The following is a 21,452-nucleotide window of genomic DNA, read 5'->3' as shown; positions in this document are numbered from 1 at the left end:
CATATTACCATATCATCAGATTGTCACATTATCAGATTATCGCATCATCGGAACAGACTCATTATATCATCAAATCAAATAGATTATCATATCATATATCCTATGCGGTCCATACAATGCGGGACCGGCGGACGGAACGTGGTCGCCCCTCTCTTTTGCAGCTTGGCGCCACAACTCATCATACTTCGGAAGTTTTCATATCTCACTTATCATCTCCGGACTACATCATATCATATCATATCGAATCATATCATATTTCAAAACTCATCATACTTCGTATCATATCATATATCGGACGCTCATCATACTTAAGCTCATCATACTTCGGATTGTGCGCACGATAGTACGACACGGACTCGGCGAAGAGAGAATAACAAAAATGTGCACGAGCGAGAATCGTGGGATCTATATGCCATTCGAAACATTCATACAGACTTAACGGAATAGTCAGACAATTTATCTTTCACAATCCAATAGCATTAATCATAGCAACTCTCTTGCGGATATTATTCGGAAACATATCAAATAAAACTTTATCAATCATAGTTATGTCTCAAAATCATATGCATACGGATTCTCATTTCATACATTTACACGGACTTAACGGAATAATCAGACAAATTATCATTTATAAGCCGATGGCATTGACCCGGAGTCAAGTCTCTTCCGATATTATCCGAGACTTATCAAATAGAACTTTAGGCATCATAGTCGCGTATCGAGAATCATATATATACGAATCTTTATTTCAAATCTAACGAGATAAGTGGAGTAATCATATTCGGAAGCCAGATTATTAGCCATATTAAGTTATACTAACAAGTTGTTAGAACTATACAACGGAACGTCTTGCGGGCCCACGGGCAAGTACCAAACCGGCCCGAGCCCGCCTATGAATGTCGGGGATGTTATACATTAGAGAACCTCCCACGAGCGTTTCGGAGCAATCCGAGCTCATATGTGAAAGATACGGACGTTCGTAGTTTCCGACTCTTTTATGAACATAATCTTTTATGCGCACATTCATATTCAATCATACAAAGGCATAGAAACCATAATTTGACTACATTATGCATACGGATGTCAAGAAGCAAAATAAGAATCACGGACATGCCCGGATCGTGGGAGTAGAGTTACCTCGGGGAGCATATCATAGCCTATTCATACTAAGACATGCCAAAGAAAGAAAGGTGAGCTTTACATATCTTGGCCGCCCTCTGAACTAATCCAAACTTGCGTCCGAACTCACGATCTACAATAATGTCATTAGACACCCAACATTAGCCATAAGCATTAGAGAACCCAATTTCAAGCCGTCACTTTATCTACGAGGCATAAAGACTTCCCCTATAATCCAACCACCCAGAGAATTCAACTCGGCCCCGAAATCACAACAACCAAAAAGCAACAATCACATAATAATATCGATGGCAATTCAAGATTTCCAAACCAACATTCAATCTTGCCCGAAGCCTTCCAACTCACTAGAACAATAACAACACTTTTCTCCTCCAAATTCACCAACTATATCATCAATTCTATATATCGACAACATTATTTATCTAAATTCAAGAACTACATTAAAATCACATTACATTCCAAATCGACCCCGCCCAACAATCTTATCTTGATTTAAGTGATCAAACCTTCGTTCTACGTCGATAGAATTCATAACGACGACAATCAAAAACTACCAGATAACATTGATTCATTTCTTACGTACCAAACGACCCACACGACCCAACATCAACATATATTATCTCATGAGTTTCATGCATTTTCTATACGTTACAACCACGCACAAGCGTACTAAATTCAATCAATTAATCACTCGCTTTCTAACGCATATCACGCCACCACACCCCCACACGGCTACACTTAACACCTCTCCTCTTCCATGAATTTCATTCATTTTCATACTTCACAACATACCTGAAATCACTCATAACATATGAAAAATGAGATTGAATGTCATCCTCTTCCACTTGATTCTCTCGGCCAAGGTTATTCTTATGAAAACAAATGGTTTCCTTCTCCCAACAACTACTCCGCGTGATAAAGAACCTTCCATTTAGTCACAAACTAGAAGAAAATAATTTTTTTCCATGATCAATTTCAAAAAGCGATCCGGCTTGACCCATTGGCGGGGCTCTCTCTCTCTTCTTTCTTAACTTCTTTTCTTGAATTTTCTAGAGGAACAAATGATGAAGTGTTGTGTCTCCTCCTCATGACTTGATCCTATATATATAAATATATGCACATGACCATGCACATGCCAAGCACGGCCGGTGTGCTCTTTTTTTTTTTTTTTTTCTTTCTCTTTCTTTCTCTTTTCCCTCGAATTTTCTTCAAATTTCTAGAGTTTTCCAAATGACAAAAGATGAATTCTTGCCTTGTCATCTTTGTCCACAATATATTTTTGGCCACCAAAGCATAAGGTGAACACATGTTTTATTGCATGGCTTGCAACAAGTGGTCAAGGCACAAGTGGGACCCACGGCCACATTGGCTTTCCAAAAATTCATGAACTAATAGAAACTTCTAAATTTCACATTTGCCCTCAATATTCCATGCCCATAATATTTACAAGCGACTTACGCATTCAAACAAAATCGAAAAATGGCCTTGCCCTTAACTTCCCGCGATTGTCTTAAAATATTCCGACGTACAAAATGCGGGATATAACAGTCATGACCTGCAAGGGACCCATGGTGTCCATATATCACTCGTTCTGGAACTGACCTTGGATCACGAGGCCATAACTAGGCCACATTCTCACCCTCGGATCACAATGTGTTTCTCAACTTATTTCTAATTTATCAGTAAATATGGAATAGGATCAATTAATAATATCAAAGTCAAGGACACAAGGCACCATGCCACAAATTAATCAAGACTCAACAACTCAATTCATCAATCAATATGAATATGAAATCATCTCAATCACAAGAAGAGAATATATTAACTCCTTCCTTCTCATATCACAATAATTCCACCGCAGGTTTAGTACATAAAGTAATGGCGACCGGCCAACGCCAATCGATCAATCGGTACCCGACCTCACGAATTTTCAACTTGACTTCGTGTTCGAAGACCTATCTCTTTCTCGCATCAATTATATTACATATACATTCAACTAATCTAATTTTAACTCAAGTAACCATAACCTACCTCAAAGCCGAGCTGGAACAATGTAATTACTCTGCAATAGCTTTCCCCTTTCGTAAAGCTTCAGAACGTTCAAAGTCTAGCAACATAAAGCTAAGTGAGTAATGGATCATCTACTCAAACGAATAACAATTGGAGAAGAGAACCCAACTAATTCTACCCTTTTCAAACGGGTGAACTATCACTAAGTGTGAATTCGTCATAAAATCAACCCTAACCATCATACTGTTCCACTTTATGGGTTTTCTAATCAATTTATCCCTTTTCAAATAGTTTTTAGGCTAACATTTCCATTTTTATTGGAACCCTAACTCTCAATGAATAATTTTCACCATTAATAACCAATTTCTTACCCTAGGAAGTGATAATCTATACACCTAGATGATTAAACAACAATAAAATCAATAACCCATCAATTATTCAATGGTTTGCAATTTCTAGGGTTCTAACCTTTTCTTCCACCATTAAAGGACCCTTAATTCATGTAAGAACTTAAGAATGACAATGGAATGAAAAATAAAAGGGTTGGAACTTACCTTGATGGAGGACCACTTGAGACTCTAAACAATTATTCTCTTTTCTTTTGGGAACGATTTTTGGTGTAAAGTGAGGAATGACTCGAAATTCCACAATATAAAAGTCAGTTCTACCTCCTGTCGACTGCTGCGGTAGTCGATGTTCGCTACAGTGATCTCGCTATAGCGGGAATTGACCCACCATAGCTGACTTTATTAAATCCTATTTTCCCGTGGCAACGAGCCTTGCCCCACTATAGCGGTAATACCACCACTGCAGCGGTCCAAATCGACCAGTCATGAGCTCTGTTTTCTCACCCAAATTCCCAACACCAATCTGAGGCCCTATAGATGCAAACCAAACGTGCACATATATATAAAAACACATACGGACTCACTCGTGGCCTCATAATTCCCAACGGAGGTCTAATTTACCAAGTCACCCCCATCAAATGAACATACAATAAGTTTCAAATAATGCGCAGCAATAAACAAATCAATTTTAAGTTTTTAGACTTCTAACTCTTTGAGTTTTCATTAAGCTCATTTCTATTCTCAGAAGGTACTAGCAAGGGTAAAATGGTCAAAGCCTCCATAACGACCTAGCGGATCATTACAGACGACATACCTAATGTGGAGGAATCAGAGGTTGAAATCCTTTTTTCAGCGAGTGAAAGTGAGGATGATATTAATCCTCAAAGTCAAGTACCATTGTTAGAAGCAATGATGCAAAGTCCGTCACACCAGGAAGAACTAAATTTGCAACACATAGTTTTCCAGCAAGAGCCAATGCCACAAAGCCAATTTTAGCAGCAAGAACCGATGCCGGAAGAAACCCCAATTCAGTGGCATTCCAAGGAGATTCCCTAGCTTGATCATCTTCAAGGTCGCCTTGATGCCTTTGTCTTTACTAGGGATGATGATCATATTCGTCAAAAATTGTGGAAAGAGCCAAACGATCTTTTAAAAAAGGATGTTCATATTGTAAAAGGCATGATATTCACCTTGAAAAAGTCATTAAAGGACGGTTAAGATTTTTTACATCCAGAAGACGAGGGAGTTCAAAGTTGATGATTCCACTCGAAAATATTGACGATTGTTCTGCAGGCGAAAAAATCAAGGTTGTCAATGGATCCTCTGTGGTAAGGAGACTGGTGATAAGATGTGGACTATTTCAAAGTTCTACCCAAAGCACACTTGTGATATGGGTGAATGTCCGCCTGATCATTTCAATCTAGATATCGATATGATTGTTGTTGTGCTAGTTGGCGACATTGCACAAAGCCCAAGGTACACCCTTCGCTCAAGTTTATTTAAATTTTGATATTAATATGAGGTTCCTGGTTGCTAAATGCTGATATTGAAACTTCTCCAAGTTGTCAAACGCGTGCATTCTGTTGCCAATCAGAGTTGTCATTCAGAAACATCATAAATCCTCCATGCATAACGCATGTAAAATCAACGTTATATAGAAATAAAGTACCAGCGAGTGTTATATAACGTAATTGACGAATAACTAGCAACCACACAAAATCGAGTTATTATGTCATTTTTTAACCAATTTCAAAATATTAGTCGTATTACATCGTTCTGTCCAGGAGACATATTCGAAGCAATGGTAGGACATGAGAATTGGGTGAAGATTTTGAATACTCGAATAACCCGAACGAGAGATACAATCAACGTTACAACAATACAATGACATATGAGTGGAATTGGCGTGTTAGGGAAGTTGCAGCACTGGAATAAAACTTGAGAGAATTTGGACTTAAATGCCCAAAAAGCCGTGCTTTGAGCTTACTAATTATTGAACAATTTTTTTTTTTTTTTTACATGATTTGCATTAGTTGTGTGAAGCATAAAATAAAATTTCTCAAGTTGAATAGTGTTGCAAATACCCCAAAGATGGTGATGAATATATGAGATTCCTTCGTTCTTAATTACAATTTACAAATCTTTGATTCCAAAGAAAAAAACTCACTATAAAAAGCATTTCCTTTTAATTAGCTATACCTATACGAACACAAATTTGAATTACTTAACTAGTGATCTTGAATAGTACTACATACAAGAAAAATGAAATTAGTTGCGGATGATAGCACCAGGGGCAGAGCTAGTAGACAGAAGGGTGTTTATTCATTCCTTCGTTGAATAATTATATTGTACATGTAACCTTTTGTTAAATAATTTTTTTAAATAGAAAATCTATTTCCACCACTAACCAGTGCATCACGCATTGCCTAGTAGAGTGATATATTAAACGTACGAGTACTGGTTCATTAATACGGAGTACTGGCTAGTGGAGTAGGAGAAAATGGAGGACAGGGACAATTTATATACCGCCGACTTGGGGGATACAACAATTAAAGCTCTTCAGCTTGTTTGATGCTCGGAAGCAAAACTTGTTATACCACAGACTGCTACTACTATAATTAGAGATTTTTTTTTTTAATATATATATATATATATAAAGTGCAAACACGTAATAAAAGCTAACATGTGGAAATGTGGAGCAAGAAAGGTAGAGGTGGTGTTGTTCAGTATCCAAACACAGACACAAAATAGAGCAGTCACCAGGCAGATACCCCTTTGATGCTCCAATACTCCGTTTTCTTCCAAATCCCAACTAATCCACTCTCATCACATGTTTGCGATATTTCAACTAATAACTTCCCTGTAATTAAACATCTTTTGATTCACTTTGACTGTTCTACCCTTCACATGCATGATAAAAATTTATTGGCATGGGGCAAGGGCATATTGAGGGGTAAATTTGAGTCCATCAAAGAGATGGTCTATTAGAGATCAAATTCAAATAAAGGTTAAATTTATTCCATTTTTTCATAATTGAAACGTAATTTGAGCTAGTTGACTAATGGTACACGCATATTTGAGACAAAATTCAAATCAAGGCTAAATTTATTCTATTCTCTTAATGAAGAGCAAATTTGAACCTCTTAACTAACGATAAAGGTCATCTTTGGAACAAAATTCAAACGGTGAGGGCATTGTTGGCTATTTTCCCTATCGTTTGTTTATTTACACATATCTATTACTTAAACATTGTTAAATGATATGTCTTCTTACATTAATCTTAAATTTCTAAAATTGAATTACTTGTTTTAATGTAAACACGTGCAAAGCATTTGTAAACTTGCATTAAATCTAATCTTTTACCTTAATTAGTGATTCAAACTTAGTGCAGTTTCACTTTCCCAGTGATCGTTCATAACAATTACTCTTTTAAGTTTCAAATTGATAGTGTTTCACGCGTCTAACTAATCTCAACTTTGTTCTTAATTCCTTATTAAGATCCTAAAACTATTACTAATTTTGCTGCATTTTTTGCGACTAATTTTTATTAGACTATATTCTAAGGTCATGTCGATTAGGTATACTTACCAATCGACTTTAGGGGTGATATGACCAGACTTAAATGTAGGCTCACAGAGAAAAACACGACCAAAATGTCACGAACAATTGGTACAAACCTACAATTCCTTGCTTGACCAAAATATTATTAATACCATACACGGAGACATATATATAATTTTCAAATATTTAGACCAAAGCAGGTAGGCTTCTCGCCATTGAACCCACACGTGAGGTACCTAAAGTAGTCTAAATTCAAAGGTGTGACGTGGAGCTTCATTCTCACCTTGTTTAATTACGTACTAATGTCAAACTTAAGCGGAATTCAGAATTAATTGACGAAAGTAAACAGATGCTTTATGCATACCATTAATTAAAATGATTGACTTTAAGGAAACAAGAAAACCTACTAATTGGACTAACAATAGTATGAGGAACAATTCGCTGTTCCATTACACAAAATAGGGTAATTAGTCAAACTAAAAAGAAATGGCTTTAATTAACAATGATCATGGAAGTTATTACAGTGAGTGGCCTTTGGAAAGCTTCAAAATTCAAAAGGCTAGCGTCTATACAGTAATTTTTTTTCTTTTTCTTTTTGCCAGTGCATGGTAAAAACAGAATCGAATTAGGAAGGAGACAAAATCATGGGATCTGCATGTTTTTATTTTACTGCCAAAACACGGATCATGCAAATCCTCCTCTGTTCCTGTCTCTATCTCTATTCATCTTCTAGTCTTTCTCTAGTGGTACTGTAAATGAGGAATTTTAATTATATCTATTCCAATTTTATTCTGTCAAATCACGTAAAACTAATTACAAGTTTCTTTATAAAAAAAACATAGAATTGGCAACTGAAAAGGTATAGAAGGTATAGAGTTAAGTGGATTAATGGGATAATAGACAATGTAAAACTTGTTAATTTACGATAAATCCTTGTATTAATTTTGTTAATACATTGACTTTGAATACTTTTTTAGAAGTATTTTGACCAACAAAAATATAGAAAACTTTTAATATTTAACTTACTTTTTACTTTTATTGGATATGATGATCACACATGAATGTAGCTTAAATGGGAAAAAATGATTAGTGAAAATAGCCGATACAACTTGTGCCTTTGTCCAATCTCAGAGGTAGATGGAAAGTAGGCATAAATTCATAAACTAATAACAACAAGCAGTGACGAAATCAAAATTTTCACTAAGGGGTTCAAAAATATAAAAGAGTGAGAAATGAGGAAGTCAATGGGGTTCAACATTTACTATTTATACATAAAAAATAATTTTAACCTTGTGTACATATGGTAATTTTTAGCCAAAGGGGGTTTGGGCAAACACCATAGCCACCACTTGGCTCCGCCCCAGACAACAAGCGTCATTTTCCTAGAGCTCGTTTGGATTGGTTTATAAGTTCTTTATAAAATTTGTTTTGTTTTTTGAGTGTTTGTTGTGAACAAAAAGCCATTTTGTCTTAAAATAAGCTCAAAAAATTAATTGAGCCGTTTGACTTATCTTATCTAAAGCAGCTTTTTTTAAGCCCATCCAAACAGGCTCCTAAACAGGGTTCGGTACAAACTAAGCTTAAGCTCCCCATATTAAGGATCAAGTCACTTTCTAATCTTACTGTACTTCAACATTATAGAACACTTTCATTTGTTAGAAGCAACCACTAATCACACTTCTTTTTACTGATGAAGCTAGACTTTCTGCAGGATTACAGAATTCTTTTACTGATTAAACACATTAAATTGACTAAGGATGTTTAGGGAAGTGTGGTAATAAGGCTATAATCGTATAGGTTTACTGTAGAGTTGAGTTAGACACTTAATAGGCTTCAGAAAAGTGAAGTGTGTGAGAGAGAGATAATAATAATAAAGGAAAAAGGTGAAAAAGGGTGGTCAGCACAGCACGCTTTGCTGATATTGAAACCAAAACAAACAGCAACAAAAAATATTTTTGGTGGTTAGTGGTTGCGTGCATTGTCCTCCAATTCCGTTTTTGCTGTTTTAGTCCCTTTAAGTGAAGCGAATCTCCTCTATATACATATACTTATATCTCCCTCTTTTTTCTAGCTTTACCATTTACATCTTCTCTCATTAAAACTCTTGAAACTCACAAGATAAATAAAACCCCACTCTCACTCTCATCCAAGAAAAAGGAAAAAAAAAAAATATACTCACTATTAGTCCTCCTTTGCTTGTAATTTTCTTTGTGGGGTTTCTTTGGGGTTTTGGGTTTGACATATAGCTTGGTATTATTACAAAGTATATTAGCTATTTGTGGGTTCTTGAAGATCATCTTGTTTCTTGGTTTTAGAGCATTTATACAAGGTTTTTTTCTCCATTAATATGTGGGTTTCTCTCAGTTCAAGCTTTGGTTGATTTTCAAGGTACAACACGAGTACTCTTCATCTTTCCATCACTTTTTTCCCCCGTATATATGCCAACACATGTTTTAAACCATTATTTTGTTCTTGAATGTAACTTTCTTGTGACCTTTTTTTTATGCAGGAAGTTTGTCAGGTAGAATATTTCATTATTGTTGTAGAAATGGAGGGTTATTCAAGAAAATGGCTTATGCAAAGAGGAGAAGAAACAAACCATGGAAATTCTGAAGAGAAAAAGCTTGAGTTAAGGCTTGGTCCTCCTAATGGAGACTGGTCTAATGAAAAAGATGAAACCCGTTTCCCTTTTAGTTACATCTCAAACTCAAAGGCTAACAACAATGGAAACCAAAACCAGAAATATTCATCATTTCTTCAACTTCAATCAACGGCACAGGAATCATCACAGACAGGTTGTTCCAAAACAACAGATGTGCAGAACACAGACAAGAAAAAAGCTACTGTACCCAACACCTCTCAGAAAAGGTAACTCAGCTTTTTCCCTTTTTTGTTTTCTTTTTTTTGACAGAGGATATTCACTATTACACACCATGTCAGTATACCTCTGTGGTCCATGCAGAATTGTTTTTTTTTATTTTTTTTTTAACCTTTGTAATAATGTTGTCTGTTCTAGTGTTATGTGATTTGAAAAGCACGAGTATTTCTATATTCATTTTTATTCATTGCACCTAATTTTTGAAAAAAAACTGAATATCCCTGCTCATTGTTGATAATATTTACAGTACTGCTATTTTGTTTTATTGTGTAAGTCAAGCAAATGGTTCTTTATCTAAATTACGTGGCTAGCTATTTTTGTGTTATGTGTAAATTTGTTGAATCATGTTAGAGACGTGTTACTTTTGATTGTTACATGTCCCTTTCGTGTTATAAGTAAACATACATCATTCCGTGTAAACAAGTTTTGATTACTCGGAATTTCAGGAAATTTGTTCCTTATTTTAGCATATTTTCACGGATTTAGGTTATATACAGTGATTGCGTAAAACTTTGTTCAATTTAATGGATTGTAGCAAGTAATTATGAAGAGTTGAAAGGAATTTTATTGACAAACTAAGTGACATAGTTGTGTGGAACTTGTTTTTGTCTCACAAAAAAGTAGACCCAAAATCTTATACATGAGTCCACTTTTTTGTGAAACAAAGAAAGTCTCACACAACTACTTCTTTTTAAAGAGTTCTTGTTAGAGGTCAATTTAACCCGATGATGTCAAAATTTGAGGGCTGTTTGGTTTGAAATCGGGTTATTCCAGGATTATAATTGTGGGGTTAGAACCAGGACTATAACTTGAATAACTTGTCCCACCTTCTAAGGCTATAATCGATTTTAATACCGATTTTAACTAATACCTTCAACCAAACATGAGATAAACTTTATCTCAAAATTTAAACCTGGGTAACCCACCTAATCACTTGAACCAAACAGCCCCTAAACATTAATTTTGTTCACCCAAAAGATGACTTGTGATGCCCTGTCTTAGTGGTGGTTTAAATTTTTCCTAGTGTTCGCTTTCGGCTTCTATAGTCAGTAATAATTTAAAGTTGGTGGGGCTATTGTATATATTTCCTTGGACTAACTTAGCTTGTGTTGCTTTAATTTTTTTTATTTTTTTTTTGTGGAAAAAATAGGACTGCACCAGCACCAGTGGTGGGTTGGCCTCCAATTCGTTCATTTAGGAAGAATCTTGCAAGTAGCAGCACTGTGAAACCTGCAACTGAGACACAAAATGTGGTGGTCCCAAGTAAGAGTGCCAACGAAAAACCAATGGAAATATGTCAGACAAAAGGATTATTTGTTAAGATCAACATGGATGGTATTCCTATTGGAAGGAAAGTAGATCTCAAAGCTTATGACAGCTATGACAAACTCTCTTCTGCTGTTGATCAACTTTTTAGAGGCCTTCTTGCAGGTTACTTATCTACCCTGTTGCAATTTAAAATCTTGATTTTCGCACTCTGTGTATAATGGGGTCGTCCCTTTACCCTTCCGCACTTAAATACCAAGTTTTTGTTTGCCATGGGGTCCTAACATGTGACTTGTGCCTAACCGTTCAAAATCTTGATTTTAAGAAGGGTTCTTGAAATTAAAAATTCTAACTTTTCTTTTGCTGCTCTATTAATTAGCTATCCGAGGATAACAGGTTCGTCCCTTTACCCTTCCTCACTTAAATACCAAGTTTTTGTCTGCGACAGGGTTTGAACATGTGACTTGTGCCTAACCATTTAAAATTTTGATATTAAGAAGGGTTCTTGAACATGAAGATTCTTACTTTTTTATTTTGCTGTGTAATTAGCTCAAAATGATCCATCTGGTGAGAAGAAGGAAGAAGGGGAGACAGCGATAAGTGGATTATTGGATGGAAGTGGGGAATATACTCTAGTATATGAGGATAATGAAGGTGACAGGATGCTTGTTGGGGATGTCCCTTGGCAGTAAGCATCTTAACTATATCTCTATCTATGGATCTGATGCTCTCACTAATTTGCTCTCACTAATTAAGTTATTGCTTGCTCTTTTAATATTCTGACATTAGCATTAGCATATCTTAATGCCTCCATATTCTATATATTAGGATAACATAGAGCTAGACATCTTTACTGTGAAAGAATTCCTAGGCTCTTAGCTAAAGTACATAGGACAAAAAGCTGAATCTTTTAATTTTGTATTGTCGATTTAGTATATAATCCTAGTTTGAGAGACCTGATCAGTAAGGATTAATATAGCAGACTCCAACTTGTGTAAACTGAAACGTAGTTGTAGTGGTAGCAATGCTTTCTAGTTATGGTAGTCTTACAAACAAGCCAAAAATTTGCATGCATATGAAGCAAGAGTCGCACTTATAATTGAAAACCCCATTTCTGAATTCTATTATGGCATTTGGTTACAGTACACTACATGATATTAGTGAAACCTTAATATTGATTTTGGAGATTCTGGTCTTCAAGAAGTTATTCCTGTAGCTGTTTTTTTTTTCTTCGGTTTATTCTAAAATTGTTTAATGTGTGACGTTTTCAGCATGTTTGTGTCCACCGTGAAAAGGCTGCGTGTGTTGAAAAGCTCTGAACTCTCTACACTTACTCGTGAGTTCCAAATCGTTACTATATTTGATTTGTGTATACAATTCTTTGCTCCAAATTAAACGTGGGAACTAAAACTGGTGCTTTTAATTTGCTTGTTTCAGGTGGAACTAAGCAGCAGGGATAGCTGACCTAATGATATGAATGAGCTAACGAGATTATTGAAGAGAAGAGAGTGACTTGTTTTGCATGGAATTGGAAGTTTTTCATTATTGAAGTAGTAGCAGAAGCAAAAAGTTGATGTAAATTATGATATTACTGCTAATATTTGTGTTTTTGGAAGGCAAAAGAATTATTGCTTTCTTAAGTAAGATGGTCTGTTCCCTTTGCATCCATTGGACAAAAATCCTTGCTACCTTCAGATTATTATGTTTAACCTGGATTATCTAACTTAAAGTTTAAAGAATAATTCAATCAACGATTATAGTTATTTTTTTCACAAAGGAGAGAAATAGTGTTCAAATTTACACGAGTACAGCTCCAATTCTCCACTTACCTATCTTTTACTCTCGAGTTATCAAGATAGATCTCTAGGCATGAATATAATTTTTTTTTCTTCACAACGATAAAAATAATGTTCAAATTTACACACAAAGATTGGACGACTCCAACACTTTGAACACAACAAAGGAGAACTTTTCAAGTGAATTAATATTTAGAATATTAGCAAAATTCTTAGTTTTTGTGGGTAAGTTAGATAGTTATTCAGCAGCTGTGTGAACATGTATAGTTGTATACCATATGAATTAGTCAGAGTACACACAAGTTGACTTGAAGCCAACCACTATTATAAAGAAAAATTAAAACACAAAATTAGACGATGAAATCTGTATGCCATCAGTAATTAAGGATTGAAGATCATCCAGTCAGGTTGATTTGATTTTGATGAGTAGATAGCACTATGAAAATTACAGTTACCTGATAAGTTCATTTTCTATTTTCCCAAGTTCAGTGTAATTCTCATTCAGACACGAATCCGATAGTCTTTGTCGATAGCACAGCACATTAGAATCTACAGCAAACTCTTAATGCTTGTTGCTAAGTTCATCAGCAACTTGCTGGGTTCAGATTTTCTAATAAGCAATCTGTTTACATAGAAGCTCATAGTAGTGTCTAGTTTGGAAAACTGGGTCACAGTTTAAACATGAAAGATTCCCCCTTTGCTCCCTCAATCATTTGGAAATCCAGAATAACACTAACAGACAGTTGAGAGCAAATCTGAAAAAGCTAATGGCTGAACATATTAAGGACAATAAGACTACATGGCGCGCTGATAGGCAAGCATGCCTACTAACTGGCTACTTATTTCTGCTGATTTTCCCCCAATTTATTACCTCTGAATTTGATTGCAATAGTAAACAGAAAAGTTAAAGAGGGCAAACCAACGGTGCTGAAATGGATTAAAAAGTGTGCCACTTTTTGTAGGCACTTCTAGGAAAAATCGCCTAGAGATAAAAAGGTTGGGGAAAATTATTAACTTCATTTGGTGGTATAATAAAGGAGACAAAATAAGACAAAATGCTAGAGCGCAAAATGTAAAAGGTACAGGTAGTTTCCTCTAGCAAGATATGGAATTGATCACTCCTAAGACTTATCTTCAAGGTACATTGAGTGAGAGGCAGCAAGAAGAGCAGCACCGATGCCAGAGCCATCATTGGAGTGCACAAAAACAATGCTCGTTGCCAATTCCTCTCCGAGCAATTCTTTCAAAGAGTTCTCTAAGACCATCCTGTATTCTGTATAGTGCTCATACAATCCGCCATCCATGGCTATAACCGTCTTTTCTGGACCACCTTGCCTGGGCGTATCTCTTCCCATCTTTTTCAAGATGCCCAATACTCCTGCAGCTGCAAGTCTTGCCCCACGTGTTGCAACGATGTTGCACAGCTCAACTACTAATCTCCTCGTCTTCAAAGAGGTATTAGATATCTAAATGGCAGAATAAAAAGTAGTGTGAATTCATGTTTGGTGATGTGAAAATAAATGATCAAGAAGTAAAGTTACAGCATAATTTAGATCAATTGTTGATGGGAAACAAATATCAATACTTCAATCTCTTTTCCCTTATCCCAGGAAAATGAAAACCACAACTTTTTTACAAAATAATTCTATGATTTTATTAGATGAATCTTGAAATGTTATAATATTTCAAATAAGCTATCCTGGACCTTCAAAAGTTCTTCCTTTACATTTTGCAAAGAGTTTTCTCCCTGCATTTCTGTACAGAGTTTAAGAGATACCGTACACAAAACTGTAATCAAATAATTCTTTTCCAAACATAATACATAGAATTGGAGAGCATTTCTTCTGAGAGCTCTAAGCTGGGTGCTTTAAAAGTTTGTTTCACTTATTTTCTGCAGTTATTCTATTTGATTATCATTAAGCAGCTTTTGTCTAATAATTTTCTTGTATACGTATATCGAGTTGTTGTTTGGTGCTACCTTAGGGGCTAAAACCTTGCACTTACTGCAAACGAGTGACAGAATTGAAGAGGTAATAAAGATCACCATGTATTCTTGCGAATGTTACTTTACAAGAAGAGGTAATATGCTGTTACCCATAGGCAATGAGGAAGTAAAAAGAGGCCTTTATTTAATTTCCTATTTTTTATCAACTTGTTCAGTATAAAGACACAAATAAATGACAACAATTCTTTTTTGGCAAGTGTTGGAAGGCTTACCTCTAAAATATCCTTCAGCTTGTCACCAACCACTCTCAGATCAGAGGATGAGTCATGATGCATAGCAGACATATCAGGTGTCCTGCATATTGATGAACATTTTTTCACATGAGCTGTTTGAACGTGGACAAACGGACAAAAAAGACAGACACTTTCAGGGACCAAGGAAACTAGAAAGGACATGCGACGCAAGTGAATTAGAAACTAAAATTAAATTACATGGAAGGATTTCTAATTGCAAATTCCATCTCATTATTTAGTACTGCTTGATAATCAGAAACATAAATATACTTCCTTGAACCTTAGCTCTGTGACGTTCCACTCACCTTATTCCTTATTATCCAGACCTGTAGTAGAGAGCAATTGGTAACTTGCAAGATTTTCATCTAATCACAAAGTGAAAATCAAATTACAAGTTCAACACTTGAGACAACAGCCAACTAGAGGGGTGAAAAGGGATTTGCCAAGCTAGTTGATAATATGGGCCCTGAGCTCTCTACGAAACATGGGTGATGTTATGGTTTACCACTAAATAAATGAATATCTTTCTTTAGGTTTTCTTGTTAAAGATTATGCATCAGCACTTCTGAAGTTACAAAGAAGTACCTCAATATAAATGCTTCCTTGAGCTTTGGAGGAACCTCATCACCAAAAACACCAGCTTCTTCAGCCACCCTGAGTAAAACTCTGCGTAAAATCTCTCCCAAGTACATGCCAGAAGTCATCTTCTCAAATATCTGTTAGGATGAATGAAAATATTCCTCAGGTACTCTAATTAATCGAAACATAAAGCAAGCCTACAGCTATTAGTTATAAGAACAGACAAACAATCACCTGTTCACCAGGATTCAAACTCTCATTATCCAACGCATGGTCATACTCTGTCAAGGGAAGATGGGATGACCTAAAATTACCCCATTCCATATTGATAACCTAGAAAAAAACACATGATGGATTTAGCAACTATTTCTGCGATAGTATCAGACAGAAAAATAGATCAATAGCTACTGAAAAGATTCCAACCATTTCACCAGATTTTGGCACAGGACCATGCCACTTTGGAATTGCCTGCACCCGTTCCACATAAGCTGCATTGGTTCCTGTACCTAAGATAACAGCAACAGCTACATCCTTGTGTGTATATTTACCACCAGCCAACGTTCCAACGGTATCATTCACCTTTCATTAAAACACTAATCAAAATCAATATTATACAACCAAGCAGTACTAACATACTTTTATGATAAGCACTTCTATCAGTATCCTTCTTTTCTTCATACACTCTTAAATGCAATAATATTCCTCCATGGTACCATGGTGCCAGATAAACTCACCAGAGCTGAGACCCGCATATCGACGCCTTTTCTTTTCATAGCTTTTTCGAGTTCTCCAACAACATCTTGGCCAACCTACGTCCAAGCAACTAGTACAAACTTAGCTCTGCATTTTGTTAAATCTCATAAAGAAAGATTTTTCCTCAGCATAGAATTTACAGGATTGACAACGGAAACAATTGAGTGCCATTCATTTGACAGTAGGTTATATATTGTTGTTTATAGTGGGAATATAATATATCCACTGAAAGCATATCTGCTGTAGCACTTGTTTATACTCATTAACCAAATGAGGGACTTAATTTTGAATACTGAATATCTAGAACAGGAACAACGATACTAGCTTTCCATTTAGTATTTTTAAAAGCAAAAAGCATAAAAAAGACCAAGATCTGTTGGAACTTTACCAAGAAAAGCAAAAAGCATAAACACAAAAGATAATGTTATGGAACTGGAAAAATAGGGAGACATGATTTGATAATTTTTAAGTATCTAATTCAGATGGACTGATGCAGTTTTTTCTTTTTCTTTTTTTATGACAAGGGAACCCGCAGCCGCTACCCTTCGGGTGAGCACAGGGTAAATCCCGCTCCTGTGCAATAGCCCACAAACCACACAGGAGAGATAACCAGCACTAGGCAAGCCTTGCGCGACGAGCTCGACCCAAAAAGGCAAATTCCTCTGTTATCGTAGGCAGGAGGTTTCAAACCTGAGACCTCCATTATGGAATCCCCATGCTCAACCAACTGAGCCACCTATACAAATTTTAATAACCGTCTACAAGGCGAAATGCCAAACTTATGTCGCACCTAACATTCAGTGCTTAGCCACACTTTTAATAACACTGCTTCCATAAATGGTGATGAAATCTTAAAATTCCTACAATCAAAGTTTTCTTTCAGGCCAATCATATTTTAACGTCTAAGCCTAACATAAATTTTGAAATATAAATCAGCAGGCTGTGTCAGTACTAGGATAAGCAAACCGTTCACTCTCTATGTTATCTTCAGAACTAGTAGAGAATAAATTGAAATCAAATTGGAAAGAAAACAACAAAGCTGTAGAGAGGGGATGGCTAGAACTACTCGTGGCATAATTAACTAAAGGTTAATATGGATAGTTCACCATGCAAGGACAATAAACAAGAAATACAAAGCAGGGAGGATAATGCATACCGCATCATCAATGGAGAAGCCTTTTGTCCACCTCATAATAGTCCCAGAGTTGATTGAAGTCTGCATTACCGGGAATGAGAAGGTGAAACCTAGTTCTCTCTGCTTACCAAGAGGTTGATGAAATTTTTCCTCTTCCGCAGCGACAAATTTTGCAAGTTCTGCCGCAATATAGTCAAAAAGTGCCTGAAATCATGTCAGCTATAAGAGTTCAAAAGAAATGAAGTGAAACATTATAGCAGGCTACAACATCTCAATAGATCAAGTACTTACATCTGAAGTCCCAACCATTAAACTCTCAGGAATTGATGCCTCAGCAAATTCTTGATGAACAATACCACCTTCTTTTCCGCCCAATTGCACTCGCAATACTCGAAAATTCGTTCCACCAAGATCCAATGCATAAAAGACGCCGTCTTCATCACTAAATTAAAAAGGTATTGATGAACAAACATTTAGCATATCCTCGGTTTACAATGGGCTTAGACCAGCCACTAAACAGAATGCTTCAAATCACTTGAATAAATATCATGGATAACACGACTTGGCCGTATACTCTAATTGCAGTTTCAAAAGAGCACCATAAAACTGACATTCAGAATTGAAACAACAGCTGCAAATCACACATCACAACCACTGGAAGACAATGCTCTACACATCAAATTCAACTCAGGATATGTCCAGGTATATGCTCGAGCAAAATTTAGTTATAGCTTGTTCACTGCTTTTAACAGAGCTGCTCAATGTGCTGGCTTACAGCTATCTCAACGTTATAGCACATCGATGAGTAGCTCAATAAACCACACAGGACACACAAAGCAGTAGATAACAAGAAACTAGAAGTCTCCTAAAAATGAGGAAAATGACTTCCCTGGTCGAAGTAGGGAAAACAAGTTCCACGATTGGCATTCCACATTGATTGTATCTTCCCCACCCTCCAACACACCTCATCTTCACCCCTACTACCGTAGCCCCATCCCCACACCTCCACCTCCGATAGCATTTTCTATATTATATACAAATGCTTTAAGGATACTATTTTTTTTCTTACATACCAAACACAAGAAAATAAGCAAGAACCCCACTTACTTTCCTAGAAAACATTTTCCATGGGAAACATTTTCTTCATACCGAACAAACCCTAAGAAAGTGTGATCTTTTAATACATTCATACTCCCCTTAGCTCGTCCAGATTGACTAGAGATTAGGAATATACGCCAACAACTTAATCTACGATCAAGCTAGAACAAAATGCTATGGAACAGTAAATTTGACAAATTAGATTCAACCCATCATAGCCAAATCTATAAGAGCTGAACTGGAAAAAAAAATCAAAGCTTCAATTTTTTTTTAAAAAAAACAAAGAAAAATTCTGATTTCAACTCAAAAAGATTTTTTTTTCCTCCACCAATGAATTCATGCCACCAATCATTAACAACAAAATTTCACTACTAAAAATTACCAATTGATACAAGTAATGGGTAAAAAAGTTAAGGTAAAGAAAAGCACCAAAGCTGAAAAAAAATCTAAGCTTCATTCTTGAAAACAAAGCAAGATTCAGATTTCTACTCAAACAAAACAATTTTTTTCCTTCTACCAATGAATTCATGACACGGATACCAATTATTAACGACAAATTATGACCCCTAATTTCACCAAATGTTAAAACAACAGATTAAATATCAATCGATGCAAACAATAAGTTAAATTTTTTTGGTACCAACCCGGTGGGAAGATTATCAACATAGGTAATAAGCATATTGAGCAAAATATAAAAATATAATGGGTACAATACTAAAAATCTTCATTAACGACAAAGCTAGGTTCTTGCTAGAGCAAAATGCTATGTAACAGTACGTTTAACAGATTAGCTTTAACACAAATCTATAAGGTCTTAAAATCTATAAAAGCTGGAAAAAAAAAATCTAAGCTTCGTTCTTGAAAACAAAGCAAGATTCAGATTTCTTCTAAAAAAAAGAAATTACCTAAAAATGGCACCAATCATTAACGACAACTTATCCCCGCTAAAAATTACCAATCAATACAAGCAATGAGTAAAAAAGTTAAGGTAAAATAGCACCAAAGCTGAAAAAATAAAATAAAAAAATCTAAGCTTCATTCTTGAAAACAAAGAAAGATTCAGATTTCTACTCAAAAGAGACATTTTTTTCGTTCCATCAATGAATCAATAACACCAATCATTAACAGACAAATTATCACCGCTAATTTCACCAAATGGTAAAAATAAAAAAGTTAAAACATTTTTGTACGAACCCGGTGGGTAAATTATCAACATAGGTAATAAGCATTTTAAGCTTACTACCACCTTCAGAAGCAAGACCAGCGTGCATCTCAACAGTCATAGCATCAGCAACTTGTTTAAGTTTTGAATCTTTTGTAACACATTTTTCTTCAAATTCACGAATAATAGCCACAGCACGTCCCCATTTACTTGATTTATTCATACGATGCTTCACTATTAATGCTGCCACTGCACATACCGTTGCTGCCCCAACCACCGCCACTCCCACCGTTGATTTCTTCATTTTTCTTTGTCTTGTCTTGTCTTGTCCACCGGAAAAACAAGAAAAGAAAAGGGAGATATTTTTTTTTTTTTTTTTTTAAAGGAGAATAGTAAATTACAGGGGTATTTGTTATACTTTTGTTATGTGAGATGGGATCAGGGGAGTTTCAGTAATTTTACGAGAAAAGTGGGGGAATTTATGGTCAATAAGACACACTGGATGAGGATATACTTACTCTATTTATGACCAATATGGATTTAGCTAATCTTAGGCCCCGTTTGGATATGGTTTGAAATCGTACAAGGAGGCACGATTTGGATATTTTTAAGGATTTTTCTTATAGATATAAAAATCCCACAATTTGTAGAAAATTATCAAAACATTCTCAATTAGCTTATACAATCTTACCAAATGAAGCGATCATACTATAATATAAAATTAATACGCTAATTCATAACAACTGGCTCAAAATTAATACTAGAAGACCTTTCTAAAAATACAACATCAATTGATCAAGTTTTAGTTCCAATAAATAAAACTAAACTATGGGACTTTTTTAACAAAATTAAAAGATTGGTAGACATAAATAAAATTTCGTGGAAGTTAATGAAATTGGTAAATGATTGATGGGGGTAATTGTTAAAAATATCTACCAACTTATGGGTTCTTTTTTTACAAAATATAAACTTATAGATTAAATTTTATATTTAAAAAATGAAACCATGGTTTCAAACCCCCAAATCATGCCTTTTTGGAAGATCGTGATTTGGGGTTTAGCACCACTTGTCATAAAAAACGATCGTCTAAACGCTTGAAAACCATGGTTTCAAAATTCATGGCCAAACGCCTACTTAGCTTTAAAAAAGAGTTACTAATACTAAATAATAAGATTTCATGAATCTTGGCAGATAAAACCACAGAAATATGGTCATTTATGTATGGTAGTTGGTCAAGAATAGTCTTCAATGTAGATTTAGCAATTTTATTACTTTATGTTCATCAAAATTAAATATATTTTTAGGAATCATGGTAGATAAAATGACAAAAGTAGTCCTGTATATTTGATAGTTGGTCCACCGGAAAAATGAAAAACAAGAAAAGAAAAAGAAATGAAGTTTGGGGAGATATATGTGGTTTTTAAGGACAATAAATAATTAGAGGGCTGTTTTGTGTTTGTGTTTGTTATGAATGAGGTGGGATCAGGAA

At 35.4% G+C, this 21,452-nt stretch overlaps 2 protein-coding genes across 2 annotated transcripts; one reads left to right on the top strand and one right to left on the bottom strand.

Moving 5' to 3' along the window:
• The first annotated feature begins 9,117 nt into the window (after positions 1-9,117).
• On the top strand, positions 9,118-12,896 carry LOC132055392 (auxin-responsive protein IAA26-like). The gene is made up of 6 exons (XM_059447191.1): positions 9,118-9,446; positions 9,568-9,926; positions 11,087-11,367; positions 11,752-11,890; positions 12,474-12,538; positions 12,640-12,896. Exons 2-6 carry the CDS (start codon positions 9,607-9,609, stop codon positions 12,660-12,662), a joined length of 828 nt encoding a protein of 275 aa, XP_059303174.1. The 5' UTR covers positions 9,118-9,446; positions 9,568-9,606; the 3' UTR covers positions 12,663-12,896.
• A 1,006-nt stretch (positions 12,897-13,902) lies between these two features.
• LOC132055391 (hexokinase-1) lies at positions 13,903-20,300 on the bottom strand. Its single transcript, XM_059447190.1, has 9 exons — positions 19,996-20,300; positions 17,995-18,145; positions 17,725-17,907; positions 16,550-16,624; positions 16,239-16,394; positions 16,050-16,148; positions 15,822-15,952; positions 15,216-15,297; positions 13,903-14,464 (listed from the first exon to the last, which is right to left on the bottom strand). Exons 1-9 carry the CDS (start codon positions 20,265-20,267, stop codon positions 14,120-14,122), a joined length of 1,494 nt encoding a protein of 497 aa, XP_059303173.1. The 5' UTR covers positions 20,268-20,300; the 3' UTR covers positions 13,903-14,119.
• Positions 20,301-21,452: the final 1,152 nt, after the last annotated feature.

The sequence above is a fragment of the Lycium ferocissimum genome, chromosome 5 (genome assembly GCF_029784015.1).
Source record: "Lycium ferocissimum isolate CSIRO_LF1 chromosome 5, AGI_CSIRO_Lferr_CH_V1, whole genome shotgun sequence".
In the NCBI taxonomy this organism is placed as follows: Eukaryota; Viridiplantae; Streptophyta; class Magnoliopsida; order Solanales; family Solanaceae; genus Lycium; species Lycium ferocissimum.
The sequence above is the reverse complement of the archived record's forward strand: the minus strand, read 5'-3'. Positions and strand labels throughout refer to the sequence as shown.

What these genes read in the sequence shown, in the direction of transcription:
- LOC132055392 (XM_059447191.1), top strand. Translation starts at nt 9,607, where the DNA reads ATGGAGGGTTATTCAAGAAAATGGCTTATGCAAAGAGGAGAAGAAACA. An exon ending in GTTGGGGATGTCCCTTGGCA is followed by an intron (nt 11,891 to 12,473) that starts GTAAGCATCTTA and finishes TGACGTTTTCAG; the next exon opens with CATGTTTGTGTCCACCGTGA. An exon ending in TGAACTCTCTACACTTACTC is followed by an intron (nt 12,539 to 12,639) that starts GTGAGTTCCAAA and finishes TGCTTGTTTCAG; the next exon opens with GTGGAACTAAGCAGCAGGGA.
- LOC132055391 (XM_059447190.1), bottom strand. Translation starts at nt 20,267, where the DNA reads ATGAAGAAATCAACGGTGGGAGTGGCGGTGGTTGGGGCAGCAACGGTA. An exon ending in GCTTCTCCATTGATGATGCG is followed by an intron (nt 16,625 to 17,724) that starts GTATGCATTATC and finishes GCTTGGACGTAG; the next exon opens with GTTGGCCAAGATGTTGTTGG. An exon ending in GTTTGAATCCTGGTGAACAG is followed by an intron (nt 15,953 to 16,049) that starts GTGATTGTTTGT and finishes TCATCCTAACAG; the next exon opens with ATATTTGAGAAGATGACTTC.